Source organism: Megalopta genalis, chromosome 8 (genome assembly GCF_051020955.1).
Source record: "Megalopta genalis isolate 19385.01 chromosome 8, iyMegGena1_principal, whole genome shotgun sequence".
NCBI lineage: Eukaryota > Metazoa > Arthropoda > Insecta > Hymenoptera > Halictidae > Megalopta > Megalopta genalis.
In genome coordinates, this window is record NC_135020.1 from 9,134,774 (window position 1) to 9,162,766 (window position 27,993).

The 27,993-nt window shown below is 33.8% G+C and overlaps 6 protein-coding genes across 10 annotated transcripts; 4 read left to right on the forward strand and 2 right to left on the reverse strand.

The window, feature by feature from the left end:
• Positions 1-201: 201 nt before the first annotated feature.
• Positions 202-11,581, forward strand: Nrx-IV (neurexin-4). Of its 2 annotated transcripts, none has more exons than XM_033483425.2 (11): positions 202-394; positions 1,014-1,106; positions 3,460-3,656; positions 5,192-5,333; positions 5,412-5,782; positions 5,861-6,199; positions 6,282-6,756; positions 6,833-7,162; positions 7,237-7,542; positions 7,916-8,542; positions 8,782-11,581. In XM_033483425.2, the coding sequence occupies exons 1-11, from the start codon at positions 331-333 to the stop codon at positions 9,633-9,635; spliced, it is 3,798 nt and encodes a 1,265-aa protein (XP_033339316.1). In that variant the 5' UTR covers positions 202-330; the 3' UTR covers positions 9,636-11,581. The 2 variants fall into 2 exon arrangements, with proteins under 2 accessions (XP_033339316.1, XP_033339315.1); XM_033483424.2 differs by lacking the exon at positions 3,460-3,656 and adding an exon at positions 4,270-4,466.
• On the forward strand, positions 347-2,834 carry LOC117227881 (L-aminoadipate-semialdehyde dehydrogenase-phosphopantetheinyl transferase). Its single transcript, XM_033483426.2, has 3 exons — positions 347-394; positions 1,014-1,106; positions 1,688-2,834. Exon 3 carries the CDS (start codon positions 1,835-1,837, stop codon positions 2,669-2,671), a length of 837 nt encoding a protein of 278 aa, XP_033339317.1. The 5' UTR covers positions 347-394; positions 1,014-1,106; positions 1,688-1,834; the 3' UTR covers positions 2,672-2,834.
• Ctps (CTP synthase) lies at positions 11,012-14,733 on the reverse strand. Of its 2 annotated transcripts, XM_033483422.2 has the most exons (11): positions 14,408-14,733; positions 13,866-14,036; positions 13,696-13,781; positions 13,471-13,602; positions 13,114-13,278; positions 12,752-13,039; positions 12,580-12,668; positions 12,215-12,513; positions 12,036-12,143; positions 11,754-11,966; positions 11,012-11,682 (listed from the first exon to the last, which is right to left on the reverse strand). In XM_033483422.2, exons 1-11 carry the CDS (start codon positions 14,571-14,573, stop codon positions 11,591-11,593), a joined length of 1,809 nt encoding a protein of 602 aa, XP_033339313.1. In that variant the 5' UTR covers positions 14,574-14,733; the 3' UTR covers positions 11,012-11,590. The 2 variants fall into 2 exon arrangements, with proteins under 2 accessions (XP_033339313.1, XP_033339314.1); XM_033483423.2 differs by lacking the exon at positions 11,012-11,682 and having other exon boundaries at positions 11,773-11,966; positions 12,040-12,143.
• Positions 14,734-17,024: 2,291 nt separating this feature from the next.
• LOC117227819 (putative ATP-dependent RNA helicase DDX43) lies at positions 17,025-22,403 on the forward strand. 2 transcript variants are annotated; one of them, XM_033483344.2, is made up of 10 exons: positions 17,025-17,490; positions 17,751-18,045; positions 18,265-18,687; positions 18,757-18,883; positions 20,126-20,291; positions 20,380-20,622; positions 20,695-20,842; positions 20,920-21,161; positions 21,233-21,395; positions 21,474-22,403. In XM_033483344.2, exons 2-10 carry the CDS (start codon positions 17,782-17,784, stop codon positions 21,606-21,608), a joined length of 1,911 nt encoding a protein of 636 aa, XP_033339235.1. In that variant the 5' UTR covers positions 17,025-17,490; positions 17,751-17,781; the 3' UTR covers positions 21,609-22,403. The 2 variants fall into 2 exon arrangements, with proteins under 2 accessions (XP_033339235.1, XP_033339234.1); XM_033483343.2 differs by having other exon boundaries at positions 17,028-17,481.
• LOC117227765 (putative ATP-dependent RNA helicase DDX43) lies at positions 22,289-24,577 on the forward strand. The gene is made up of 6 exons (XM_033483266.2): positions 22,289-22,294; positions 22,484-22,906; positions 22,976-23,102; positions 23,413-23,578; positions 23,667-23,909; positions 23,972-24,577. Exons 1-6 carry the CDS (start codon positions 22,289-22,291, stop codon positions 24,000-24,002), a joined length of 996 nt encoding a protein of 331 aa, XP_033339157.2. The 3' UTR covers positions 24,003-24,577.
• On the reverse strand, positions 24,545-27,976 carry eco (Establishment of cohesion). Of its 2 annotated transcripts, none has more exons than XM_033483225.2 (6): positions 27,834-27,976; positions 25,645-27,236; positions 25,340-25,562; positions 25,085-25,258; positions 24,812-25,017; positions 24,545-24,745 (listed from the first exon to the last, which is right to left on the reverse strand). In XM_033483225.2, the coding sequence occupies exons 2-6, from the start codon at positions 27,204-27,206 to the stop codon at positions 24,622-24,624; spliced, it is 2,289 nt and encodes a 762-aa protein (XP_033339116.2). In that variant the 5' UTR covers positions 27,207-27,236; positions 27,834-27,976; the 3' UTR covers positions 24,545-24,621. The 2 variants fall into 2 exon arrangements, with proteins under 2 accessions (XP_033339116.2, XP_033339115.2); XM_033483224.2 differs by lacking the exon at positions 27,834-27,976 and adding an exon at positions 27,576-27,803.
• Positions 27,977-27,993: the final 17 nt, after the last annotated feature.

The window sequence follows — 27,993 nt, forward strand, 5'->3', positions numbered from 1 at the left end:
CATTCGACGTACGAAGGTTAAAGTAAAAAATTCGTACATATTCAATGCTTGTGTCCTTTTTTGAACAAATATGTTTCCACATTTTATCCGTATACCCCATATGTGGTAAAACTGTTCGCCAAGATTATCTGCAGATGATAATTCTGAAGGCGCCACAGATGCCGCCACCATGCAAACGCCATAAAAATAGCGCCGTCGTGTGCGTGACAGTAAAGTAACATAACTGATGGGAATTTAGCAACAGTAAGGCAGTAACAGTTTTGACTTTACGACGCGTCCTGTTCAAGAGAACGTTTTACACGAGTTGCTCTCTGAAAGGGCAATGATATCATGAATACTATAAGGTGTTTTGTGCTCGTGTTCGCTTTTGCAAGTAATTCATTCACATCTGCGTGTAAGTACTCATGTTTTGTCTACGATGCTAGAAACCAAACCCCTATCCGAGGTCGCTGACAATTTTCCAAGATGATTCAATATAGCCAAGCCCACTTTACAACATGGCGTAGTCAAAGTTAACATGAAACAGACCAACTGAGAATTGAATAAACTCGAGCTTACGTTGCTGATAATTACGAGAGCATTAATGCGAAATGAAAAACGTTATTTCGAACGTTAATGGATAGCGATTTTATGCGGTCCCATGCATTGTAACATTTTCGTAACGATTATTTCTGCCATAACATTTCCGCCATAGCATTTTCATGCATAGTTGTTATGCAAAATTGAATCTTGGATTTTACCGTAAAATGTCGTATGATCATTTCAACTAGTAAAGTATTATAACATAATTATATAGATGCGGTAAGTGCAAGGTATTAAATCACCTTCCGTTACGAATTTAATAAGTAAAATAGGATTTCTGCAATACCTGGGTCGATTTTGTCCTTGCTCGCCGCCTAGGAGGTAATCGATATTTACCACCTATGGGACCCGTGAATAACAAAAATCAAATTCTATTTATTTACATATGTTACACGAATATTATTTATAACTCTAATATTTATTTCAATTAGACGATGAATGCAATGAACCGCTTTTGGATAAAGCTCATTTGAGAGCTACGTCGGAGTTACCTGGAAGAGGTCCATATAACGCAAGGCTAAATGGTAATTTTGTTTCACATTTCTCCATAGTTTTGAATTGCACATTTTTCTACAGATTTGTCTAATAAGATTTCTTATGTTACTTATTTTCACAAAAATATAGAATTCACTGTCAGTAGTTTGTTGCTTGCCATCTGTATATATCTATATATATGTAATATATATATAGATATGTTATACCTTTGAAAAGGCAATGCTATATATCTATTTGTTAAGAGTGCTTCCCTTTATCTGTATATGAAATTGAATTTAATAACAAAAAGCAGGTAGTGTATTAAGTATTATTTTGTGTGTATCGGTGTTTCTAGATTGAGAAAGAGATAATATTTAGAAAAGCAGAGCGTGTTAAATAGGCGTTGATCTTATAAACACCCACATGCTTGCCTCAATTAAAAGAACTTCAGATCTGAATTAGCTGAATTAAACTGACTGACTCATTGCACAGTTATTCTGTACATCTGAATACATTCTTTTGTGATGTCTATATTTCTGTTTTTGTTTCAAACAATTAGTATTAATTTTGTATTTTATATAAATTTTCTAAGGTCTCTAGTAATATTATCTTGTCTGTCTATTTGCTTCAGGTGGATGCTAAAGAATAGCCTGGTTTTTTAGAGACAAGAACTTTTTAAAAAAGCAGTGTTTTAAGAACAGGAAGAAATAAGAGCTTAACAAACATTTTACTAAGAAAGTAATAGATTAAGTTATTGGATAAAGTTTATTATACAAAAATGTTTCAAAGTATACGATGGGCATTTAAATGGATGGAATGGAATCCAAGTGAAAAGGAGTTTGCATATGCAATTTCTTGCATACAGTTAGAAGAGAAAGAAAGATTAGGAAGATTTGTATTTCGTAAGGATGTTAGGGCTTCTCTTGCAGGTAGATTATTGATGAGAAAATTTGTTAACGAGTGTGGAAATATTCCTTACAATGAAATAGTGTTCGCAAGGGATGAGCACAATAGGCCCATTTTAAGTGGAGCTTCTACAAATTTAAATTTTAATGTGTCTCATCAAGGTGATTACACAATATTAGTGGGGGAAACGAGAAATGTGAAATTAGGTGCAGATGTAATGAAACTGGAATATACTGGTAGTAGAAAATTATCCGAGTTCTTTCGGATAATGAATACAAATTTCACATCCTCGGAATGGAGTGAAATAAAATCATCTATGAACGATTCGGAACAAATTGAAATGTTTTGTAGACATTGGGCCTTAAAAGAAAGTTATGTAAAAGCCATAGGAATAGGTATTAGCATAGATCTCCGAACGCTTGATTTCAAAACAAATTCAAGGCTTAAATGTAACTGTATTACAACTGATACAACTTTGAACATAAATGGTATAAAACAGGAATGGTTATTTGAAGAAACATTGTTAGATTCCAAACATTGTGTTGCTGTAACATTACAAGAAAATAAAAAAGCACCTCGTTCGCGAAATACTCTCTTCGAAACTATAAGTAGTGACAAACTTCTTGGAAATACTATTCCATTGTTTTCTGAAGATGTAAAATACATGAAAAAATATTTTGAAAAGGAAGAACGTCCACAACGTATTTGAGATCTAATAAACAAGTTGTTTTGTGCATTGTTATACATTTTCACGGGACAACAGTATTTTTTTACTTATAACAGAGATAAGATGTACAGATATAGAAAAAAAAGATGTACAGATATAACTATATAAATTTAAGTCAGTGGGTGTAATAAATTTATAAGAAACAGTTGTATAGAATTTATTTCACCTTTTCACATAATATTTCTCATGATTTGATTCATAAATTTCCTACATTAAACATGGTTTTCCTTTACATATTTCAAATAAAATCTTTAAAATCTCATTTATTGGCTCAAAGAGATTATATATGCATATGTAAACAAAATATAAGTTTCCATCTTATGTATACTCTTGTATTACAGTAAAAATATATATGTATTTACAATACACTTACCTGTAATAGTGGTTATACTTTCTCATTCCTGCTTGGGAAAAGGATTATTCAAAAAATAACATGTAATCTTACAGCTTGTCTTCTCTTACTTCTTCTTTAAGAATTATTGCTTTGATCTGTCACAATAAAATTCGGACAATAATATCGAAGAACTCGTTAATTCAATTGCTCAATGAATGTGACTATGTTTAATGTAAGTATTACAAGCTTTATGTAGAAACTTGATTTCACAATGGAAGATAAATTCCTTATAAATCGTGTTATCATAAACTAGCTTCATGTTATCTACATAACGAATATTGTAATACTTAATTCTCTGATAGATGTATCTTGTTAAATACGGCTGCTTCCTTAAGTTCATTTTGAGTTGCATGCATGCGTATATGTTGTGGCGTAGGCGGAAACGCATGGACGGCTAGCAGTTCAGACTTTGGTCAGTACCTTATTATCGACCTGGGTCAAATTATGAACATCACAGCTGTGGCGACCCAGGGACGAGCAGTGCAAAAAGAGTATGTTATGGAGTATGGTATCAGTTATGGTACGAATGGCCTGGACTACGTTGATTACAAAGAAGAAGATGGTAATGTTAAGGTAAACCGATCTTCTACACTTTCCAATCAGTGTCTGTGCTAATGTAGCCATAATCCATCAGGGGATTTTAATTAGTAAGGTATATGTTACTTAATATCGTTGCTAATAAATACTTGCTGCACTATACTATTGTAGTAACTGTAGTAGTTGTATAATTTCAATGCTTGCTACTTAATCAAACATCCTAATCTGAATGAAATACTTAATGAATAACTTTTCCTATAACTGTATCCTGTTTCCTGGATTTTTAGGTAGGTATCGAATGCATGTTTTGCACATAGTTGTACGTTGAGAATGTTTCCTCTGCTCATAGGAATGGCTGTATGGCAATTCAAATTTACATGTTGTGCATATTACAATCATATATGATTTTTCTTCTACAACGGGTCTTGTCATAAATACTTGTTTTTCAATAAATACGTTATTTGACTCGGAAATACGATCGTATCTATCATTGTATGTGCACTACAAGTCTTTGAAACGCGTTCACTAAAACGAGAAAAGGAGTCACTGTGATCATTGAATTACTCACAACATTACTTTCTTCTTTCTACTTATCCGCTTTGCTTCCACTCTTTTCTTTTACACATGGACATGGGGCTGGGCTTTGCAGGAGGTTCTACGTGGTCACCAGAGCTTAGCAGTTATGATCAACATCTTACTGTGGAACTGGGGGACAGATATGAGATACGCAGCATTGCCACACGAGGTCGTGCTCATACTAATGAGTATGTGACAGAGTACATTGTTCAATACTCTGACGATGGGCAAGCCTGGGCCAGTTATGAGAGCCAAGACGGTGTAGATGAGGTATTAATAGAGATACTGATTATAAAAAAACGTAGAACTTCTCTAAATAAAAACTTTTTAAAATACGCATACAATAATATCTTCGGTGTGTAACATGTATTATACAGTGTACATATCATGCAAAATGAGACTATGATTTTATTTGACTTTCTAGCATTTCCAATCTTTTGAATAATGGGAACATGGTTTTTATATTTATATGGTGGAAGTTGTTTCTTTAATTGGTGAAGGCATAGGAGGAATTGCAGTGCCTTCAAATTTTCATATAATTTCTTATAAGTTATTGTACATAATAATCGCGTTGTAATTGATCTGTTTTAAATGACGAAAGTACAAGAGGAATGCTCTATGCGCCTGTTTGTACAATTTAAAGCAAGAACTCATTTCCTTCGCTGCAAACAATATCTTCTAATGGAACATTTTATACTTGCATCTATGCTTTGCATTCGTAACTAACAATGATGTACTAATATGCCCACAAAATAGCATGCTGAGATATCTACTCTATACCTTTCGATTCACTGTCATTTATTCTTACAGAAAAAGATTTCCAAGTATTGTCAATGTTGTACTTTACATCAAATTCGTTTCACTAACATAAATTCAAGCCTTTTCCGCTTAATACTATGACAGAATTTTGCATACAAACGTTTTACAAATGATTAAATCATATTGACGTTTCCATAAATATGGAACTTATGTTTGATTTTATCTTTTTGCAATAGATGTTCAAGGGAAATGTGGACGGGGACACCATAAAACTTAATAAATTTGAGGTACCGATTATAGCGCAATGGATTCGAATAAATCCAACTCGATGGCGGGACAGAATATCATTGAGACTAGAATTGTACGGTTGCAATTATGGTAAGTATATAAATGTCTCTTCACGATAAAGAATGACAAATTATAAATACCTTTTTTCTTTTTTATCATTGTTCATAGTGTCTGACGTTCTTTCCTTCAATGGTTCATCCCTGCTGCGATATGATTTATTAAGAGAGCCGATAGAAACTGATAGACACTTTATACGTTTTCGATTCAAAACGAATAATGCTGATGGAGTGTTAATGTATTCCCGTGGCACACAAGGAGATTATATAGCGCTGCAACTAAAAGACAATAGAATGATATTAAATATTGATCTTGGATCTGGCGTTATGACGAGCTTATCTGTTGGGAGTCTATTGGACGACAATATGTGGCATGATGTTTTGATATCGCGTAATAGAAAGAATATATCGTTTTCTGTAGATAGAGTGTTAATTAAAGGAAGAGTCAAAGGAGAATTTCACAGACTGGACCTAAATAGGGCAGTAAGTAGTTTAAAAAATATTTAATCATCTCGTTTGCTCGATCGAATCTGTAATTGACGTTGATAAATGATTTTGTAGCTTTACATTGGCGGCGTTCCTAACAAACAAGACGGACTAGTGGTTAATCAGAATTTCACAGGGTGTATAGAAAATTTTTACTTAAATGCCACTAGTATTATACATGACTTAAGGGAGACTGAAATCACTGGAGAAAACTTGAGATACTATAGAGTTAATACAATCTACAGCTGCCCAGAACCACCTATAATTCCTGTGACATTTTTAACTCAGGGATCATACGCAAGACTCAAAGGATACGAGGGAATATCTTCCATGAATGTTTCCCTCACGTTTCGGACATACGAAGATAAAGGAATCATTTTATATCATCAGTTTACATCTCCAGGTTTTGTGAAGGTTTGTAAATCGACTTCTTTCTATATGCACTCTAACTTGTTTTCTCTTGAAACCTGCTAATATCTCGTCTTACTCCTTGTAGTTGTATTTAGAAGACGGAAAATTGAAGGTCGACATACAAACAAAAGAAAATCCCCAAGTAGTTTTAGATAACTTCAATGAAAAGTTCAACGATGGCAAATGGCACCAGGTCATTCTGACAATATCCAAAAATAGTTTGATTTTAAATGTCGATGGAACACCGATGAGAACTAAACGGATATTGGAGATGATAACGGGACCGGTGTATCTAATAGGCGGCGTGACTGGTATAGAAAGCAACCGTGGATTTGTCGGTTGTATGCGAATGATAAGCATCGATGGCAATTACAAGCTGCCAACCGATTGGAAGGAGGAAGAATATTGTTGCAAGAACGAAGTCGTCTTCGATGCTTGCCAGATGATGGACCGTTGCAATCCAAACCCATGCAAACATTCTGGCGTTTGTCGTCAAAATTCTGATGAATTCTTCTGTGACTGTGCCAATACGGGTTATACAGGGGCAGTATGCCATACCTGTAAGTCAACACATCACGCTATATCGGCAGTAAACTTGGTAGCATTGTTTATTCTAATATTTCCTTGCTTTTACAGCACTGAATCCACTTTCCTGTGAAGCATACAAAAACATAAATTCAGTAAATCAGCGAGCAGATATTAAAATAGATGTGGACGGAAGCGGTCCGCTGAAACCATTTCCTGTAGTCTGTGAATTTTACACTGACGGGCGTGTAAGAACCATCGTAAGGCACAACAACGAGCGCATCACTCCTGTAGATGGATTCCAAGAACCAGGTAGTTTTGTGCAAGATATTATCTACGACGCTGACATGGATCAGATTGAAGCGCTCCTAAACAGGTCCACAAGTTGTAGACAGAGGATCAGTTACGAATGTGTACGTTCAAAGTTGTTCAATTCACCAGGTACTTATTTTTAAGCAGAGTTGCGATTAAGAACTTACGGTAGGATTGTATTAAAAACGATTTAATCGTTCCAGTACCGCAAGGAAGCGAGTTTAGGCCGAACTCGTGGTGGGTCAGCAGGAATAATCAGAAAATGGACTACTGGGGCGGAGCTTTGGCAGGATCACGCAAATGCGAGTGCGGTATCCTCGGCAATTGCGCAGATCCTACGAAATGGTGTAATTGCGATTCTGATCTGGACGGTCCTCTTGAAGACAGCGGCGACATTACCGAAAAAGAGTATCTTCCTGTGAAACAATTACGATTCGGCGACACTGGTACACCGGTAGATGAAAAGGAAGGACGTTACACTCTTGGGCCTCTTATCTGCGAGGGAGATGGTAGGTTGAAAAGTTCTCGTCAACATCATCGTGCATGTGAACAAGGAAATTTAATTTATTTTAAATTCTTTGGAAGGTTCTGAATTACCTTGGTTCACCACCAAGGTAAGATCAGGTAAGACATAAAGTTTCATAATGTAGCCATGGATCCTGATGTGCGCACAATGCACATCATGTTTCGGTACATTTTATTAGTTGCTGTAATATAATAGTCGTTAGATTTACTCTCCCAAACTATTACGAATTTGTAGCTATTTATGTTTCTTATATACACTTGTTCCTTGCAATTAAACACATTATGTCCTAACGTGATATATAATATATTACCCTAATTGCAGTTAATGTAATCTCGAATTATTTTGTTTTCTTGTAGATTTGTTCAAGAACGTAGTAACATTCCGTGTTGTTGACGCCACTATCAATCTCCCAACCTTTGACATTGGTCACAGCGGTGACATCTTTTTTGAGTTCAAAACAACGATTGACAATGCAGTTATAATTCACAGCAAAGGGCCTACGGATTACATTAAAATTTCTATAAACAGCGGCAATCAGATTCAGTTCCAGTACTTGGCAGGCGGTGGTCCGCTCACTGTAAGCGTTCAGACCTCTTATAGATTGGCTGACAATCGATGGCACTCCGTGTCTGTGGAAAGAAACCGTAAAGAAGCTAGAATAGTGGTGGACGGGGCATTGAAAAACGAAGTGCGAGAACCTCCGGGACCGGTACGAGCGCTTCATCTGACATCAGATCTTGTGGTAGGCGCCACAACAGATTTCAGAGACGGCTATGTAGGATGTATTAGAGCGCTTCTATTAAACGGACAGCTACAGGATCTCAGAAGCTACGCTCGACAAAGCCTGTATGGTGTCTCCGAAGGTTGCATGGGTAAATGCGAAAGCAGCCCATGTCTTAACAACGGAACATGCCATGAAAGATACGACGGGTATTCGTGCGACTGTCGCTGGACCGCGTTCAAGGGCCCCATTTGTGCAGACGGTATATATTGTTTACCTAGATCGTAATACAGTAATTAACATATTGACTGCCAAGCCTATTTTGAAGAAATCTGTTCTAGACGCTGACATTTCTTTCTTGTTTAAATAAATAAGTAATAAGTAAAAAATAATAAATAAATCTCTTTTTTTGGTAGTAATGGACCTTTAACAGATATCTCGTAGTTGGCAGTGAATGGATTAAATAGCAGTTCTGTACTTATTTCTTAAATGTAATTGCAGAAATCGGTGTGAACATGCGTCCCAGCTCGATAATAAAGTACGACTTCATGGGCAGCTGGCGCTCAACGATATCCGAGAAGATCAGGGTCGGTTTTACTACGACCAATCCGAAAGGTTTCTTGCTTGGGCTATTTTCAAACATTTCCGGAGAGTATATGACAATCATGGTCTCGAACAGCGGACACTTGCGCGTGGTGTTCGACTTTGGCTTCGAACGGCAAGAAGTGATATTTCCGAACAAACACTTCGGCTTGGGGCAGTACCACGACGTCAGAGTGGGCAGGAAGAATTCAGGCTCCACTCTTGTTCTGCAAGTCGACAATTACGAGCCGAAGGAGTTTCATTTTAACATCAAAACGTCCGCGGATGCTCAATTTAATAATATTCAGTACATGTACATTGGGAAGAATGAATCCATAACAGAGGGATTCGCTGGATGTATATCCAGAGTCGAATTTGATGATATATATCCTCTGAAGTTACTTTTCCAAGAGGACGGACCGGCAAATGTTCGCACATTCGGCACTCCTCTCACAGAGGACTTTTGCGGTGTCGAACCGATCACACATCCTCCGGATGTCGTTGAAACACGTCCACCTCCGGAGGTGGACGAGGAGAAAGTTCGAGCCGCGTACAACGAAACTGATACAGCTATCTTAGGTAGCGTGTTGGCTATCATTATCATAGCGTTAGTAATAATGGCTGTACTTATAGGAAGATACATGTCGCGACATAAAGGTGAATATTTGACGCAAGAGGACAAAGGTGCTGAAATAGCATTAGATCCGGATTCAGCTGTCGTCCACTCGACCACAGGCCATCAAGTTCAAAAGAAGAAGGAATGGTTCATCTAAATATAAAGTTCTATTGCTACTTGTATCGATTGTAGAATTCATTGATAGGTAAAAAATATGCTTACAATAAGTGCACTTTAAAGTGTCATACGAAGGATTTCATAGAATAATACGAAACTTTAATTTCTACTGTTTCGATGTAATGATAAATGACATGATAAGGACAGAAAGAGAGGATACGCTCTGTGAAAGAAGTTTTACAAGCAGAGAAACCTAACTAATTCGTAGAATATAAGAAGTTCGAGTATCATATAAATAAAATTAAACCGGACTGGTACAAAACTAATAAAATTTTTTCCTTGAAAGATGGAACATTGAATATTTGAAATCATCATTTATAATCATCATTTAATATACGAATGTCAAATATACGAATTGAATCTTGTTACATAAAAAAAAGCAACAGGTTAGTATCACATTTTAGAGAAGTATTTGATTTTTACGATAGTGAAAACAGAAAACAAAATTTGTATTTCAATGCTTAAATCGAAGTAGTATATTACTTGTAAGTTACGAAACATTTAAGGGAAAAATTGTAATTGCGAACCGTTGTTACTTTAGACTGTGAGGTGCATAAGTATTTATTGTACTTTTGTAATTTAGACTGAACATCACGGCAGGATGGCAACGTATGCTAGATATTCATGTATTTTTCTGTATATCCTCATAGGAAGGTAGCTTAGTTGTATCTTTTGTACTTTACTGTATCAAGTACCTTCGTTATTATTAGTTGCCAAATTATTAGTGACTAACCACCACCTGATAACATGTTTTCGTAAAATTGAGGCGTTTGTGTTCTCTATTTGCCATGTTGAAATCTCTAACGTCTTGTTTCACCGGAGATGCAAATTTGTATAGATAAAAATGTCAACGAAATCATCAATAGCTTCTTATTACATGTAAAATACTTTTAGATTTCCTTTTGCGAAAAATGTTCTCAGTATTATTTGTAATGCTTACCGTCCAAAATGCATTTTAATTATTTTTATTTTGTATTTATTTGTTTACTTTGTTTTATTATATGTTACAGATATTTTATTTTAATTGACCTGTAATGATCTGAAATCACTATTGTAACTTAACTTAATCTAATATGACTAATCGTATACTATACGTGTAACAGTGAGAGTGTATATATATATATACATATATATAATATATATATATATCATTTTTATACTAAGAAAAAGTTTTATTATAACATACCAGTGTATTCTTTATATACTCTATTCGGCAGAACACACATGTGCTGCTCAATAAAGAAAAATCGATAATACGATTATGTCATAATAATAACAAATGCCAGAAGACATGTTAATTTTGCATTTTATTGCAAGTTAGGGGGGGGGGATAACGAGATTGACTGAAAAGCATGATTTATAGAAACAAAGATACATTTATTTTCATGTAACATGTAAAAAGTTTTTTTATTGTAACTACGAAGTACATATATTACAAAATGAAGATATTAGCAATTAGAATTCAACAAATAAACTTCGATTGGAAATACATAATCGTGCCTAAAAGATGATGCGTTATAATTCGAACATCTCGCAACAGAAATAAAATGATTATCTGTAATGTATAATTACTTGTACATGGATTAAAATTATTTTTGAATTTCATCATAATGAATTTCAGAAGTTAATATTCTAATAAATACATCTCATTGCTACTTTATATTTCTATAGAAATGTCATCTGTCAAATACTTCAATGGAATCAGTATAAAACTGTATTATGACGATTTCCATTAGCGTCAAATCTGTGACACACACCATATGGCATATATATATGCATAGAACAAAAATAAATAGAATTCTAAGTTTGATACCGTATACAGATAATTAAACGTTTCTTTCTTTTAACATAAATTTTAGTCAATCTACCGTATGTATATAGGAATAGTATTTTGTCATTAAAAATATTTTTTCCTAACAAGTTAAATTGAAAGACTTAATCATTAGTACCGGATGTAGTACTACCACTCCTACTTGCATCGCTTATAAACTGTTGCTTTACCAATGGATCTGCCACATACTCGTTATCTATTGGAAGTAGAAAATACGATTTAAATTACAGCAATTATAAAATATAATTAAATTAAATTGTTTATTACCTGACTCGGTATCGCTAACTTGATTCGGCGAGAGTCTGCAACCTCTAGCTAAGTAAGACTTTAATTTACCAATGCTTGCTAAAATAAGTCCTAAGAACGGAGGTGAGGGCTTCAAAAGTCTAGACAAGTATTCTGGATGAAATTGTGTGGCAACATAATAAATATGCCCTTCTAATTCCGCTACTTCCATACGTAGATTATCGTCATCATGACCTGATAAAAAGATTTTATTATATTAAAGAACGAATATTCGAATAATTTCAGGAAGATTTGATTATTCACCTACGAAATGCATTCCAGCCTCTTCTAAGTCCGCGATATACTTTGGATTAATTTCGTATCTATGCCTATGTCTTTCTTCAATGGATTCCTTATTCCCATATAATTGTTCTAGACAGAAAATAATTGCCAAACACATACAAACAAGACTTATATTTTATAAGTATCGTTGCTTTACTAACTTATAATGGAATTATGTTCCGTAAAGCGAGTACGTCTTTTTCCAACTCTCATGGTTCCTCCCATCTGACCAGGATTGTGTTCCGGCATATCGATAACAACGGGGTGATCTGTATTCGGTTCAATTTCTGTGCTATTCGCAGTTTCCAAGTTCAAGACATTGCGCGCAAATTCAATGGCAGCCACTTGTAATCCCAGGCAAATACCAAGAAATGGTTTATTATGTATTCTACACCATTTACATGCCTCCATTTTCCCTAGCATTCCCCTTTTACCAAAACCTCCTGGCACAATTACACCGCTAAAGATAATGCACATAATTTCAGTAAACGTGAAACAGTACTTGTTTCGGAGTCTGAGGACTTACTCGCTTTTGCAAAGCTTCTGCCAAGCTTCATGATATAATACAGGGTCAGATGTCTTCTTGGTTGCTTCTAAATTATCAGCTTCTATGTACTGAAAGACAGTAACAACGATATATGTGGTAACATAGAATTACTATTATTATGGGATAACAAACAGTACTGTTAGTACTTTACCGTTAAATTAAGTTTATGACCAACTTGAATGCACGCATGTTGCAATGCTTTTGTAACAGAGGTATAGGAATCTTCTAGCTTGGTATATTTTCCGACCAAAGCAATATTTACGTCCTTTCGTAAGTGATCTATTCGATCTGCCAAGTCTCTCCATTTCCGCATGAAACATCGTGGACGCGGCATAGTTATATGTAATTGTAGTCTGTCGTTCAAAAATTCAATAACACCTTGCGATTCCATTAACAATGGAACACGGTATATAGATGATAAATCATGTATAGTTATGACCTAGAAAAAACGGTCATTGCATTAGGATTCTTGATTGAATTTCAAAGTAAAAGAAAAAAGGCAGATTTTGTTACTTGGTCTGGAGCAACATGACAGAAATTTGAAATTTTTTCTTTGACTACATCCCCTATAGGTTTCTCGGATCTACAAACTATAAGATCAGGAGATAATCCCAATCCACGTAATTCTCTTACGCTGGACTGCGTCGGCTTTGTTTTTGGTTCTCCCGTAGATCGCGGCTATAAACAAAATACTTTTGTAGCTAGATATTTCTATGAAAAATTATCCATGCAGAAAGAAACAAATATTTTTGTGTCTTATTGCACGTGATTCTATAGTCCAAGAATAAACTGGCTTAGCAGTTGGCTCAAGTTCAAAGTCAAGATCTATGACACTGAAGAAGAATTATTTAAAGAAATATAGATTCATACTTGTGGCACTAAAGATACATGAGCACAACAAAAATTCTCTTTTTTGACCCTAAACTGAAACTGCCTAAAAGCTTCAACGAAGGGCATCCCTTCGATATCTCCTATTGTACCTCCCAGCTCGATAATACAAACCTACAACAAGCAAGATAATCATTTGCATAGAAAGATATTCATATATATATGGTATTGAGCTTTATAATTAGTTATACATAGACATAATATTACATCAGGTTGAGCTCCATCTTCTGTTACCGATTGGTTCGCCACTCTTTCGACCCATTCTTGTATAGCATTTGTTATGTGAGGTACCACTAATTATAATATAAAATTATATAAGTACGACTATAAGCGTACACTCTATAACAACAAATTACAACGAATTTTGTTGTGTATACCTTGTACAGTTTTCCCCAAATAATCGCCCTGCCTCTCCTTCGAAATCACAGACTGATAAATTTTTCCGGTAGTTATATTATTGTCCCTATGCAACGTAATGTCCAAGAAACGTTCATAATTCCCCAAGTCTAGATCTACTTCACCTCCATCATCCAGGACATATACCTCGCCTGAAAAGAATATTTGTATAAATATATTCAAAAGGAATATAAGATACAAAAAAATGTTTAATCAATTAGTTTATTAATAAATGAACATATAAAATAATATTAATTATTTGTTGATAACAATCGTTCGTGATAAATATCGTATGACATAAGAGTTAAATAATTGCAATATTATCGTTATTCATATCCGAGTAATGTGGGGGTTGACGGGGGAGAAGGACACGTGATCGCAAAACTGCGCGGGAGGCATCAACTTGTAAAATGGCTTCTGACACCGCATGGCTATAGGAAACAGCTGAACTTATACTAAAGGTCTGTGACACGCTCGATTTCGTCAAGATAAAAGAAGCAAAGAATAAAATTCAATGGCATACCGTGTTCGTACGGTGAAAATGTACCAGCATCTATATTTATGTAAGGATCAATCTTGATAGACGTCACATGAATACCGCAATGTTTGAGTATCGTTCCGAACGAGCTGGCAATAACACCTTTGCCGACACCGCTAATTACGCCTCCCGTTACTAAGATGTATTTCATATTTTAATCCGTAACTTGTAAAACGATTATGCACTGTCCCTTTACACAGATATGTTATTCAACAAAGATTCGGAATTTTCTTGAACTCCGTTCGAGTTCTATGAGAATGTGCTTAAATACAACCTCACCTCACGTTCACTCTAAAAGTGACCGAGACTTAGCGCCACCCTGCATGCAAGTTTCTCGTGCAAACTAAAATATCTGCATAATATGTGTGTATATACATGCGTGCATCGTGCTGACAACACATCATCTGTCAGATCAATTATTAAATGTACGTGCAGTTTCGAAAAAATTAAGAAAACATCATGTAATTATATGAGTTTCATGGATCGAATTTATAAGCTGACAATTGGAGAATTTATTCCTATAAATTTTCGCGGCGCGCAATTCAAATTTCAAGTGACTTGTTTAATTGACAAAATTAAAGCTGACAGGAATTACACTTTGATTTCTTTGATCAATACCCCATCATTTATGACAATATTTTGACGTCTACAGGTTTAATAAAGAATATTACCCATGTCAAGATGGCTCACGGTAGTAATCAATATTAATGAAACATAGCTTTAAAAAAACTGCTCTTTAATTGCCCATCATTGCTCATCAATTGCATAGTTTTAACTGCTCGAAGTTAAAAACGATTCGAAACGACGATCATTTCTACAGTTACTAAAATTTTCGAAAACCTATGAATCTACACAATTTTGTTAATTCTTTGGGGCACGATATTTCAGAAAATAAAATAGACCCGTGTTGCACCGAAATTTTATTGCATTTTAAATTAAACGAAATCGGTATATTTTTATTAACAAAGGAATCATATAATATAAGAACATAAAAAAATAATAATAATTCAATTCAATTCGTTGTTATAGAGTTGGACTAAAATAGTCCCACCGTGCCCCAAAAGAATTTTAGAGAATTAGAGTTAAGAATTATTGAAGATTGAAACAATTTACCGGCAAAAAGGATACAAAAATTATATGAGACAATTTGAAATTTTGATCCGTAATATGCAACGAAATTATGAATATAAGGAAGTGGCTGGTGTCGTTTGTGGGTCTGAGTTACGTAAGTTAAATTGTGCTTTATTCGGGCATCGACATTCTCGCTTCTGGGGGGAAAAAAGACGAACTTTCCTGCTTTCGTGAATTCGAGGCCCTGAAAAGAGTCGTTATCGTTAAATAGAGGAGTCGAATTTTGCAGTCCGTAATTCTGGAGTTTGAACCTCGCACCATACTTTCACGCCCAAAGTCTCCCATTCTGCACAGATCATTTCTGAGCATTTCGTGGCCCATGATTTATGGTTATGGACCGCCCGGCATGGCGGGCCTGAAGCCGGGGAGGCCTAAGAAGGATGAGTCATGACTCGGACAAAGAGTTTCCGCAGGCATAGTTAATCCTCTTCCTGCTGGGCTAGACGCTTTCTTTTCCGGAGCCGTTATTTCCTGACATACAAATTGAAAAATTGCATATACCTGCGAAAACTCTCTTTGTCCGAGCCCTGGCCGAGATAAGCATTTTCGGCCTCGGGCCCGCCAGGCGTACAATTTGCCAGCCCTAAATCTCGGTCTACGAAGGTATCGGGGATCCTTTTGTTGCTGTTTCCGGATACCCACCTTTTTCCGCCGGAACCAATATTCCATAGCATGCGAATTGAAAAACTGCATATTAGACGTACGTTTATTCCGTGAAGAAAATTACACATATCGATCACCGTGTGCCAATTGAATCGGTCTTCGATGTCCTCGCATAAATACAGTGGTCCACAAAAGTGAGTTAAAACGCAATAACTTTTTCAAAACTCGACTATATGTTTTGAATTTTTGTTTTTAGATATAGAATTATTTAGTCAAACAAACTATTCCGTCTATCTATTCGAACGAACTATTTTGTTTATTTATTCAGGCATTATATACAATTATTCGAATTATAAAGTGAGCGAAATAATTTTCTTCATGGAGAATAAACATGCGTCTAACGTACAGTTTCTCGATTTGTATCTATGAAGTAACGGTCCCGGGGAGAACGTATCTAGCCAACAATAATAAGAGTATACCTGCGGAAAATCTTTTTTCCGAGCTCTGGCTCGTCCTTGCTTAGACCACCTTTTCGGCTTCGAGCCCGCATGGTCGAGCGGCTTGCAACCACAAATCTCGGACCACGAAGAGCACAGTAACGATCCTCGCAGATATCGGGAATCCTAGGTACCTACTTTCTTCCCCGGAACCATTATTTTATTTTTTATTTATTATTATAATAATATAATAAAATTAATAATATATATTATTTATTTAAATAATATAAATAATATATATATAATATTTATATATATATATATTTTGTATATCTACATATCTACTAAATTAAGTACGTAACCTTTCTAAGAGAATATGAACGCAAATTTCAACTTTGTTTTTCAGATGTTTAAAAAGTAAAGATCGTATAAAATTGCGAAGTTATTTGTTGCTCGTCACAGTTGACAAGCGCCGGGATAACCGAGTTAACAAAATTGTGTAGATTCATAAACTAGAAACCATTAGCTGATATGTAGCTTACGGTTTTTCGAACATTTTTATAACTGTAGAAATGACGTTCGCAAATACGTTGGCCTGTGTTGTCGAAAATCTTACGGGGCGATTTGTTTCGCTCGTAGTTGTGTTTACTCGCCACTTTCTCTCTTTGTCTAAAACCGGGAGGGCAGTGTGTACTGTTTAGCTATGAAGCGTCAACCAATCAGAGAAAGGGTAGTCTCTGTGCCTGCGAGCTACCCCCATATATATAGGAACGCTTTGTCGCCACATCACTCAGTCCAGTTCAGTAAGCCAAGGCGGTTGAGTAAAACGGTTTCATATCTATTCCAAAACTCGAACCTACAGCCAATCAAGAGCCCTCTTTCAGCCAGGTACGAAACGTACGTTGTTTGTTTATCAAGCGTTTTGTAATTGTATTTTTGAACTTTACAATGTCAGTTTTTGAGCATATGTTATAAATTGAAAATAGATTTATAAAATAGAATACGTTGACTTTAGGGTTACTATCATTTTCTTATATTTAATCGCAAGTATTTAACTGAATTCTTTTGTTTGGCTAATAGATTTCTTTAATGTTAGTTTATATTAGAAGTTTCTTAGAAGGTTTTTGCTTTAGATAAGAAAATTTATAATGTTTCAGTATTCCTATTTGAATAATAAATAAACTCAGAATGAATACTAATCGCCGAAGTTTTGGAAACTCTTCTCACTACTCTAAGAGCTACAATCAAGGTTCAAGATATAGAAATAGAGAAGACCAACAAAGAACGAATTACCCTTGGAGAGAACAAAATCAAGATTCTAACCATAGTAATTTAGGTAACAATTCTGAAAATCTCACCATTCAGATCGAGGCATTAAAAGTAGGAAAATTAATTGGGAAGAGTGGAACTAAGATTAGAGAACTACAAGATAAAACAAATACTAAAATTCGTGTAAGTATTAACATATTCAAGAATTATGATTCGTTTAAGTTTCTATACTGTATCATGATGGGATGATATATGTAATTACAATTAATTCCTAACAAGATAAGTACAGGGAAAGATAAAAATAAAAATAAAAACTATAATAAATTTATTTATATTGCATATATTACAAGATACAAACAATTTGCAAGTATTTAAAATTTATGAATATATATTACACAATAGGTTGACAGTTCGAATGGAGATTTTAATGCTGATGTAATTATAACTGGAACAAAAGCAGCACAAAATGAAGCTAAAAAATTAATAGAAGAGTTACTAGATGATTCTCCGTACCCCATACCAAAGACAGTAGAACAGAATAAAGTGCAATATAACGAACCTAAGATAGATTTTAATAATTTTGACTGGACCCAAGCTAGTAAACAATGTGATAATTATCTAAAAGAAAAGTGGTCAAAATTCCCACCTATTGTCAAAAACTTTTATAAAGAGCATCCTCATGTTGCTAGCATGACAAAAGAATATGTAGCACATATAAGGAAAATAAATAATAATATAGAAGCCAGTTACATGTTTAGTGAAAAAGAAAAACATTCTGAAGAACCTGTTCCAAATCCAATTGAAACATTCGAACAGGCCTTTGAAGTAAGTGGACACATTTATGAATGTTTAATAAAGAAGAATATATTACCACGTTAAAATTTTATGCATTAGCCTTATCCAGATATACTCGAGGAAATAAGGAAACAAGGATTTACCAAACCTAGTCCTATCCAATGTCAAGCTTGGCCTATCCTCCTTAGTGGTAAAGATCTCATTGGTATTGCTCAAACAGGCACAGGTAAATTATAGAACTTTCTACATCACAGTAGAACCTTGATAATTGCAAAAAATGAGACTATTTCTGTGATCGAATACTAAGATTTATACAATCGATAATATCATTAACCACTTGACATACGAATAAAATGTGCATCGACGCGTCCGAAGAATACTATTTAATTTGGCTCAACTGGACACTCATGTACAAGCTCAGAAACAGGGCCTTTTCTTTTTAAAGTTACATTGCTATATAACATTCAATAGGGTTGAAGTATAGTGTTAGTGTACAACAATTAAGTAATAGTATAAAATAATAATTTAATAATTTTGTAATGTGTGATACATCTCAAAGCATTTAGTAATATGTAGCGAAACGAGGCATATTTTACACTGCCAAGTTGTTTCACTTCTTATATTATGTTTTACGCAAACATGGCATCTTTTTGCAGGATGTTGCTTTTTATTTGTCGCGGGTATATGTTCAGGAAAATGTGTCCAATATTTTGCTTGTAACCGAGTTGGGCATTCACTTTGCGACCGTCTGCCGCGTGTCGGATAGTCCGGCAGGGACAAATTACAAAGCATGTCTTCTGCAATATTCAATCGAAAATTCACAATCGATTGCTTTTGTGAAGTAGGCAATTTGGAATATAAAACATAAGCATTATAAATAGCTACATCAAACATATAAAAAAATATTTTTTTATATCCTTTTGCACATTTTCTCATGAGGGGGAAACATGCAAGAGATTGGTCCTGCTTGTCTACACCTCCCATTCCACGATTATACTCCAGAACACAGGTCGGTTTTATTTGTCGATGCAATTTTGTTTATCGGTACTGTTAGGAGGGGGAAAGCATCTCCAACAGTCTAAACAAAACAGCATCAATGCACGACCGAAACAATTAAAGAATCTAATAATGAAATGCACGGCGTTCGCCGAATACAGTTCTTGACGTCTTGGAGACGTCAAAGTCTACAATGGCACATGAAGTAAATGACGTCTCCCAGACGTCATTGTATGTCAAGTGGTTAAGGACTTCATGAGATCTACTGCTTCTTATTATAGTTCTAGTAAGACTGAAATTTATTTTTTTGTTTTCTATAGTTTTTCAAGTTTTTTTATTTATAATTAAGCATGTATTGATGGTATGAACAAGAAGTTTACTTGCAAGTATCGAGGTTGCAACTTTAGCCATCCTTTTGTATCTCAATTTATCAAATACGATAACAAAACTTTCTCATTGACAATGTATATAGGAAAAACGTTAGCATTTTTACTGCCAGCTTTAATACATATAGAGGGACAAGAAACGCCGCGATCGGAACGGAATGGCCCTAATGTTCTTGTTATGGCTCCAACAAGAGAATTAGCATTACAAATAGAGAAAGAAGTGAATAAATATACTTATCATGGTATAAAAGCGTAAGTAACAAAAGGATTAGCTGCTTTAATTTATATAAAACAATATATTTTTCATATTTCATATATTAAAAATTATATATATTTGTAGGGTATGTGTGTATGGGGGTGGCAGTCGTAAGGAACAAATCACCCTGGTACTAAAAGGGTTAGAAATAGTCATTGCAACGCCTGGAAGACTGAATGATCTCGTTGAAGCGAATGTTTTGAATGTTTCATCTGTCACATATCTTGTGTTGGATGAAGCTGATCGTATGCTTGACATGGGGTTTGAACCTCAAATTAGGAAAACATTGTTAGATATAAGACCAGATCGACAAACAGTTATGACAAGGTATGTAAAGTATGTTATTTGAGAAATGAAATTATTCTGTTTATTGATCAATATTACTCATACATATTTCAGTGCCACGTGGCCTCAAGGTGTTCGACGTTTAGCACAATCCTATATGAAAAATCCAATTCAAATTTTTGTCGGATCTCTTGATTTAGCTACTGTACACACTGTGGTACAAAAAATTCACATCATTGATGAAGATGAGAAACCAAATATGGTTAATACTATACATACAATTATAATGTGTTGTATGATTTCTCTAGTTAGTATATTAATATTCTCCTGTTTTAATAGATGAATCAGTTTTTCCACGAAATGGGTCCCAAGGATAAAGTTATAGTATTCTTTGGAAAAAAATGCAGAGTTGACGACGTGGCCAGTGACTTAGCTCTGCAAGGTGTGAACTGTCAGAGTATACACGGCGGAAGAGAACAAGCTGATAGGGAACAAGCATTGGAAGATTTGAAAACCGGAGAAGTTCAAATACTTCTTGCAACAGACGTTGCCAGTCGAGGAATTGATATAGAAGATGTGACGTACGTTTAATTTTTTATACTTGTTACATAATTGTAATGCAATTGTTACATGAAGGTTAAATTGTCCTTAGGCATGTGTTAAATTATGACTTTCCTCGAGACATAGAAGAATATGTTCATCGAGTTGGACGTACTGGACGCGCTGGACGCACAGGCGAAAGTATAACGTTTATGACAAGGCGGGATTGGGCTCTTGCCAGAGAACTAATTAATCTCTTAGAAGAAGCTAATCAAGTAAGTTCATCATGAATAGATATACTAAACTTTTGCTTTAGACATTTGTTACATTTTGTGTAATGTTTCATTTTACAGGAAGTTATTGATGAGTTGTATATGATGGCTAATAGATATGATGCATGGAAGGAAAGACGGGCAAACGAAAAACAGTTTGAACGATCAGACAGCAGAGGTGATCACTCATATAAAAGAAGTAACAGAAGATGGTAGTTACTGTAAATTTTACTTTTATTGATTACAATGTATAAGTTACGCTAAATTTTATTTTTATTAATTACAATGTATAACCTTTAAAACCGAATGTTTCTGGAAATAATTGAAAAAAATATTTAGTTTTATATTTTGTTACATATATTATCTTTTTTCTTTTCACACAAACAACTTCATTCATTCGTTTATTTTTTTTTGCGTTCATAGGTAACATTTATGTTATTTTAAAATAATACAAAAATATATTCTTTCCAATTATAACTTATACAATTTTTACCTACATTTGTAACATAAACTTAAAATACATACTACAGTAAATTCACTCAAATTGACCCTCAGCTTGAAAACAAAAATAGTCAATTTCGAAAGGCTCGTTTCTATAGTTGATAATCTGTAATTGTCCACTTTTGTTTACAAGCCATGATACAATTTGAGACAATTTACTGTATATGAACAAAATGAAAGCAATAGTATTATTAAAAATAGTCAATCATGAAAGTATATCAAATAATTGAGATTCTTCCATTTACTAGAAAGTAATCAGTTTAAATAACTTTAGGAATCTGATTTTGTTTGATATACTTTGAAATGATTATGTAAATACAAGACTGTATTATAATGCCAGTATTAATGAATATTCATACACGTTTTCATTCAGCAATACATTCATGCAAATAACAATGTTGGTACATGACCAGCCTTTATGTAAAACAGAAGTTTGCGCAAAAGATAAAAACATTTACTGAAAATATAAAATGATTGTACTATGAATAAATAATTTTGTAAAAACTGTAATGAATTTATTTATACTGCAAATATTACAAGATACAACGAATTAGCTAGTATTTAAAGTTCGAGTATATATTGCAGAATAGGTTGACAGTTCGAATGGAGATTTTAATGCTGATGTAATTATAACTGGAACAAAAGCAGCACAAAATGAAGCTAAAAAATTAATAGAAGAGTTACTATATGATTCTCCGTACCCTATACCAAAGACAGTAGAACAGAATAAGGTGCAATATAACGAACCTAAAATAGATTTTAATAATTTTGACTGGACCCAAGCTAGTAAACAATGTGATAATTATCTAAAAGAAAAGTGGTCAAAATTCCCACCTATTGTCAAAAACTTTTATAAAGAGCATCCTCATGTTGCTAGCATGACAAAAGAATATGTAGCACATATAAGGAAAATAAATAATAATATAGAAGCCAGTTACATGTTTAGTGAAAAAGAAAAACATTCTGAAGAACCTGTTCCAAATCCAATTGAAACATTCGAACAGGCCTTTGAAGTAAGTGGACACATTTATGAATGTTTAATAAAGAAGAATATATTACCACGTTAAAATTTTATGCATTAGCCTTATCCAGATATACTCGAGAAAATAAGGAAACAAGGATTTACAAAACCTAGTCCTATCCAATGTCAAGCTTGGCCTATCCTTCTTAGTGGTAAAGATCTCATTGGTATTGCTCAAACAAGCACAGGTAAGTTATAGAACTTTCTACATTACAGTAGAACCTTGATAATTGCACAAAAATGAGGCTATTTCTGTGATCGAATACTAAGATCTAAGCAATCGATAATATCATTAAGGACTTCATGAGATCTACTGCTTCTTATTATAGTTCCAGTAAGACTGAAATTTATATTTTTGTTTTATTTATAATTAAGCATGTATTGATGGTATGAACAAGAAGTTTACTTGCAAGTATCGAGGTTGCAACTTTAGCCATCCTTTTGTATCTCAATTTATCAAATACGATAACAAAACTTTCTCATTGACAATGTATATAGGAAAAACGTTAGCATTTTTACTGCCAGCTTTAATACATATAGAGGGACAAGAAACGCCGCGATCGGAACGGAATGGCCCTAATGTTCTTGTTATGGCTCCAACAAGAGAATTAGCATTACAAATAGAGAAAGAAGTGAATAAATATACTTATCATGGTATAAAAGCGTAAGTAACAAAAGGATTAGCTGCTTTAATTTATATAAAACAATATATTTTTCATATTTCATATATTAAAAATTATATATATTTGTAGGGTATGTGTGTATGGGGGTGGCAGTCGTAAGGAACAAATCACCCTGGTACTAAAAGGGTTAGAAATAGTCATTGCAACGCCTGGAAGACTGAATGATCTCGTTGAAGCGAATGTTTTGAATGTTTCATCTGTCACATATCTTGTGTTGGATGAAGCTGATCGTATGCTTGACATGGGGTTTGAAGCTCAAATTAGAAAAACTTTGTTAGATATAAGACTAGATCGACAAACAGTTATGACAAGGTATGTAAGGTATATTATTTAATAAATGAATATATATAATATATTACTTATTCATATTTCAGTGCCACGTGGCCTCACTCGAGAAGTGAATAAATACAGAAACAAAAGTAAACGCATATTTAATGAAGAAGAATATATTACCATGCTAAAATTTTATGCATTACCTTATCCATATATACTCGAAGAAATTAGAAAGCAAGGAGTTATATCATATAATATAAATAATGTCATTAAAAATAGTTAATCATGAAAGTATATCAAATAATTGAGATTATTCCTTTACTACACAGTAATCAGTTTATAACTTTAATAATCTGATTTTGTTTGATATGCTTTGAAATAATTATGTAAATATAAGTCTGTATTATAATGCTAGTATTAACGTAATTTTCCTAGATATTTTCATCCAGCAATACATTCATACAAATAACAATGTTAGTAGTTACATAACCAGTCTTTTTATATAAAACAAAAGTTAGTGCAAAAGATAAAAACATGTAGTGAAAACAAAAACGGATTGTACTATGAATAAATAATTTTGAGTATGCTAAAAAAAGTAATTAGTTGTCTTTCAACAAAAAGTTACGTAATAAAACAATTAAATAAATCTAAATAAAAACAAAGTTAAGAACTCATTAAGAAATAAATGTTTTATGACGTTTTAAGTATTACATTGTTTTATTAAGAAAGATATAAAAGTCCATACCAGATTTTAATTATAAACTTTGAAGTTTCGAGTTTTCGTATATTTTTCAGCAAATATTTTTCCACTTGGTGTTGGAATTGAAAATGCAATATCATCCAGTGACATAATATAACCATAATAAAATTGAGATCTGAAATGTTCAAAACGACAATAATCAAATGTTAATGCATGTTTTGTAAAAGTAAATATTTTATACCTTAATATGTCAACCATTTTAGAAGCAATTCCTTGTCTACGATGTTTCATATCAGTCCATACAACATTTATACCACATTTCGCAGGTGTACTTTCTGCTGTACAACAATTTAATTCCAGTAAATCAGGAATCATACGATGCGCGGTGTTTATATGTTCCGCAACTAAAACCCCGAGGATACTTTTGTCTCTTATATATAAGTAAACCTAAAAATTAAAATAATATAGAACGTAATCATACGAACGAGACGGAGAAAATGAAATCAATAGTAACTTTTTTATGCTCGTAGTCTGATAATTTCGTGTCAACTAATCCTAAATCTCTGTCCACATATGCTAATACATCAGCTATCTTGTTCCAATATTGTTTTGCATCACTCGGCTCCACTAAGATAACTCTGCTCATCGTGAAAGGATCTTCCATAATTACACGTTCTGTTTTCCAACCCTGAAATTAATAAAACATTTATAAACACATTCTATTATAACATAACATTATATACATGTAGATATTGCACATGATTTATACCGGAAATTTCAGACTTTTTTTACTATTGTGATAATTTAAATGAGCATTTTCATCTTCAGGATCACCAATTTGATATACAACACCACATTCTGTACACTGTGTTGCACCAAAATTTTTTTGTCCAACATCTAATTGGTACTGATTATCATTACCATTCTGTTTTGTTGATAACTGCCAACTTATTGTACTTTTCATATTGTCTACTGATTTTTTGCTGAGGTCTCTAAAAGGATAATAACATTAATTTAGTAGAGGTGAGTATTTAAAAATATTTTAGAATGTATGAAAGATTTTATAGCGCTTACTCGTATACTTTATTGGACGAGGAACCTCTATTAAATAATGGATAGTATCGTGGTTCTTTTTCTTCAATATTATTTTCATTATTATCTAAAGAAATATTTTCGGATGTCGATGTACTAATATCCGTAATATTCATGGTTGATGTCATGTTACTAAGTTCACTGGCCGGAGACATAGTTACATCGTTCAGAATTGCTACTGGCTTTAATGGAGAAATGTGTCCAAACTGTTTTGTAGTTAGTACATCCATTGTATCATAGTCATCATTTGCCCAATCGTCTTCCAAAGCTTTCAGTATATTTGCAACTTTATTTTTCTCTATAGTATCTTCCAATTCAGGATTATCTACTGTTAAATCAGTAGTATCAAATGAAATGTCCATTAACTTTGATCGTTTCCCTGTTTGATGAACATATTGTAAATTCTCTTGATTTAATGACAATTTGCCATTCGATGCAACTTTTAATTTCAAGTTATTATTTATCGTTACCATAGCTGATTTGTTTTGCTTCGAAGATCTTTTAATTTTGAAGAATCGCTTACTAAGATCAATTTCTGGTGTTGGAGATCTTTCAATTAACATTGTGTCAGGTGTTCTAGTAAGTTGTATTGTGGTTATGTCAGAAATTTCGTTTTCTCTCTCTACATTTATATCGTTCTGCATACACTTTTTTATACTATCTTTTGTAATATTTAAACTAGATTTTGCTTTTGGTTTTCTAATTCCATGAGATACTCCACCATTAACTCCGCCTATTGTGTGTCTTTTCTGTAATTTTTTATTATGGTGCGAATACCCTGAAAAATGTTTTCGTTGCTGTAATCGTTGTAGTGGCGGCGATACATTTAAAATTTGATCATTCTTTCTTGACTCTGTATCAGATTTACTATAAAAACTGTGTGTACTTAATATTAAGTTTTTTATTTTTGTTGTATAGCTAGCATCCTGAAATAAAGCTGCTCTAGCTTTGGGTACAGTACTGTTTTCCTCTGTCTTTGTTAGTTTTGCAGCACTTTGGGATCCTTCTGACGCATGCCTTTTTAATGACTTCTCTTTTCGTTGAGGCAAATTTTTTGTTACATTAGTCGATACAAAAGGTTTGCGTTTATGTAATTTTGGCAAAGGGATCGTTTTATGTTCCGAAGTTAATGGTGTTATCAGCTTCTGTTCTGGGATTTCATGATTATGTGGAGTATCTATAATATTGTTCTGCAATTCTTTGCCAAAATGTCTTTCAGGTGTTTTTATCATTAGTTCGTCCATTACTGCATTCATATCTAATTTTGTCGGGGTCTTTATACCAGAAGCTTTTGTATGTAAAATTGATATGGATTTACGAGTATCCAATAAGTCTTTGCGTTGTAAAGCATATTTATTGGGACTATGGTAGCACTTCTCTAGCTCGCCCAGATCTGATTCTTCTCCAGATAAATAATCATTTGTTTTGTTATATTCTGTAGGAATCTTTTTTGTATTTTTTCTAGATGTACTTCTGCTGGTTCCAAATAAGCATTTTTGAACTCTACGTGGAGTATACAGTATATTTTCTGATGTAGAATCCATCAGTATATATTAATTCTCTCAACTGTATACCTTATGAACATAGAAAGAAATCAATACATATTGGAGATGAGCGAGTTCACGAAATTTCGGATACATAATATTATATACATAAATATTATTTAAATGGTCATAGAAGAATATGTAAACAATATAAATCAAATGTATTCATATTAATGTCTACTTTACAAATGTCAGGTTTGCTTCTTTCAAGTCTCTACTACCTATGTAAGTGAATAAATATATAAAAGAAAGTGTGAGATGTATTAATATATGCAGAAAACTAAACATTCTACAAGTGATAGATGTAATAGAATATTATGAATAGAAAATAATAAAAACATGATAATCGTAGCAAATGTATAAACTAACCTCTAAAAGTATACAAAGTAAATCTTGCAGTATTGTAAACGCATAAACGCTTTCCCGATTCTTTGTTCTTGTAAATTCGTTATCATGTCATGTTTGTTTATATGGATAAAAAAAGTACAATCCGAGTCAAAAAATAAACAGACAAAATAAATTAGCAAACCACTACAAGACGATTCGAAACTGTTAACAATTTTATAGCTACTCTCTTACTCTACTTTCGCGCTCTTTCACTATATAATACACATATTACATACATACGTTTGTGTATGTCCGTCAGCTGCAAGCTACTACAAGCTCTGATTGGCTGACGATTCACAACTGAACAGGGCTGCCCTCGTAGTTGAAGACAAAAAGAGGAAGCGGCAAGCGAGAAAGAGTGCGCATCCGCTTGCCTAACGCTCCATCTGAAATGAGCTTA

What these genes read in the sequence shown, in the direction of transcription:
- Nrx-IV (XM_033483425.2), top strand. Translation starts at nt 331, where the DNA reads ATGAATACTATAAGGTGTTTTGTGCTCGTGTTCGCTTTTGCAAGTAAT. An exon ending in TCTTATCTGCGAGGGAGATG is followed by an intron (nt 7,543 to 7,915) that starts GTAGGTTGAAAA and finishes GTTTTCTTGTAG; the next exon opens with ATTTGTTCAAGAACGTAGTA. An exon ending in GGGCCCCATTTGTGCAGACG is followed by an intron (nt 8,543 to 8,781) that starts GTATATATTGTT and finishes ATGTAATTGCAG; the next exon opens with AAATCGGTGTGAACATGCGT.
- LOC117227881 (XM_033483426.2), top strand. Translation starts at nt 1,835, where the DNA reads ATGTTTCAAAGTATACGATGGGCATTTAAATGGATGGAATGGAATCCA.
- Ctps (XM_033483422.2), bottom strand. Translation starts at nt 14,573, where the DNA reads ATGAAATACATCTTAGTAACGGGAGGCGTAATTAGCGGTGTCGGCAAA. An exon ending in GTCATGTTGCTCCAGACCAA is followed by an intron (nt 13,040 to 13,113) that starts GTAACAAAATCT and finishes CGTTTTTTCTAG; the next exon opens with GTCATAACTATACATGATTT. An exon ending in GGCTGGAATGCATTTCGTAG is followed by an intron (nt 11,967 to 12,035) that starts GTGAATAATCAA and finishes TCTTTTTATCAG; the next exon opens with GTCATGATGACGATAATCTA.
- LOC117227819 (XM_033483344.2), top strand. Translation starts at nt 17,782, where the DNA reads ATGAATACTAATCGCCGAAGTTTTGGAAACTCTTCTCACTACTCTAAG. An exon ending in CGACAAACAGTTATGACAAG is followed by an intron (nt 20,623 to 20,694) that starts GTATGTAAAGTA and finishes TACATATTTCAG; the next exon opens with TGCCACGTGGCCTCAAGGTG. An exon ending in ATTGATATAGAAGATGTGAC is followed by an intron (nt 21,162 to 21,232) that starts GTACGTTTAATT and finishes AATTGTCCTTAG; the next exon opens with GCATGTGTTAAATTATGACT.
- LOC117227765 (XM_033483266.2), top strand. An exon ending in CATTCGAACAGGCCTTTGAA is followed by an intron (nt 22,907 to 22,975) that starts GTAAGTGGACAC and finishes TTTATGCATTAG; the next exon opens with CCTTATCCAGATATACTCGA. An exon ending in TATTGCTCAAACAAGCACAG is followed by an intron (nt 23,103 to 23,412) that starts GTAAGTTATAGA and finishes CAATGTATATAG; the next exon opens with GAAAAACGTTAGCATTTTTA.
- eco (XM_033483225.2), bottom strand. Translation starts at nt 27,206, where the DNA reads ATGGATTCTACATCAGAAAATATACTGTATACTCCACGTAGAGTTCAA. An exon ending in AAAAAAGTCTGAAATTTCCG is followed by an intron (nt 25,259 to 25,339) that starts GTATAAATCATG and finishes TATTAATTTCAG; the next exon opens with GGTTGGAAAACAGAACGTGT. An exon ending in AAAATGGTTGACATATTAAG is followed by an intron (nt 24,746 to 24,811) that starts GTATAAAATATT and finishes TGAACATTTCAG; the next exon opens with ATCTCAATTTTATTATGGTT.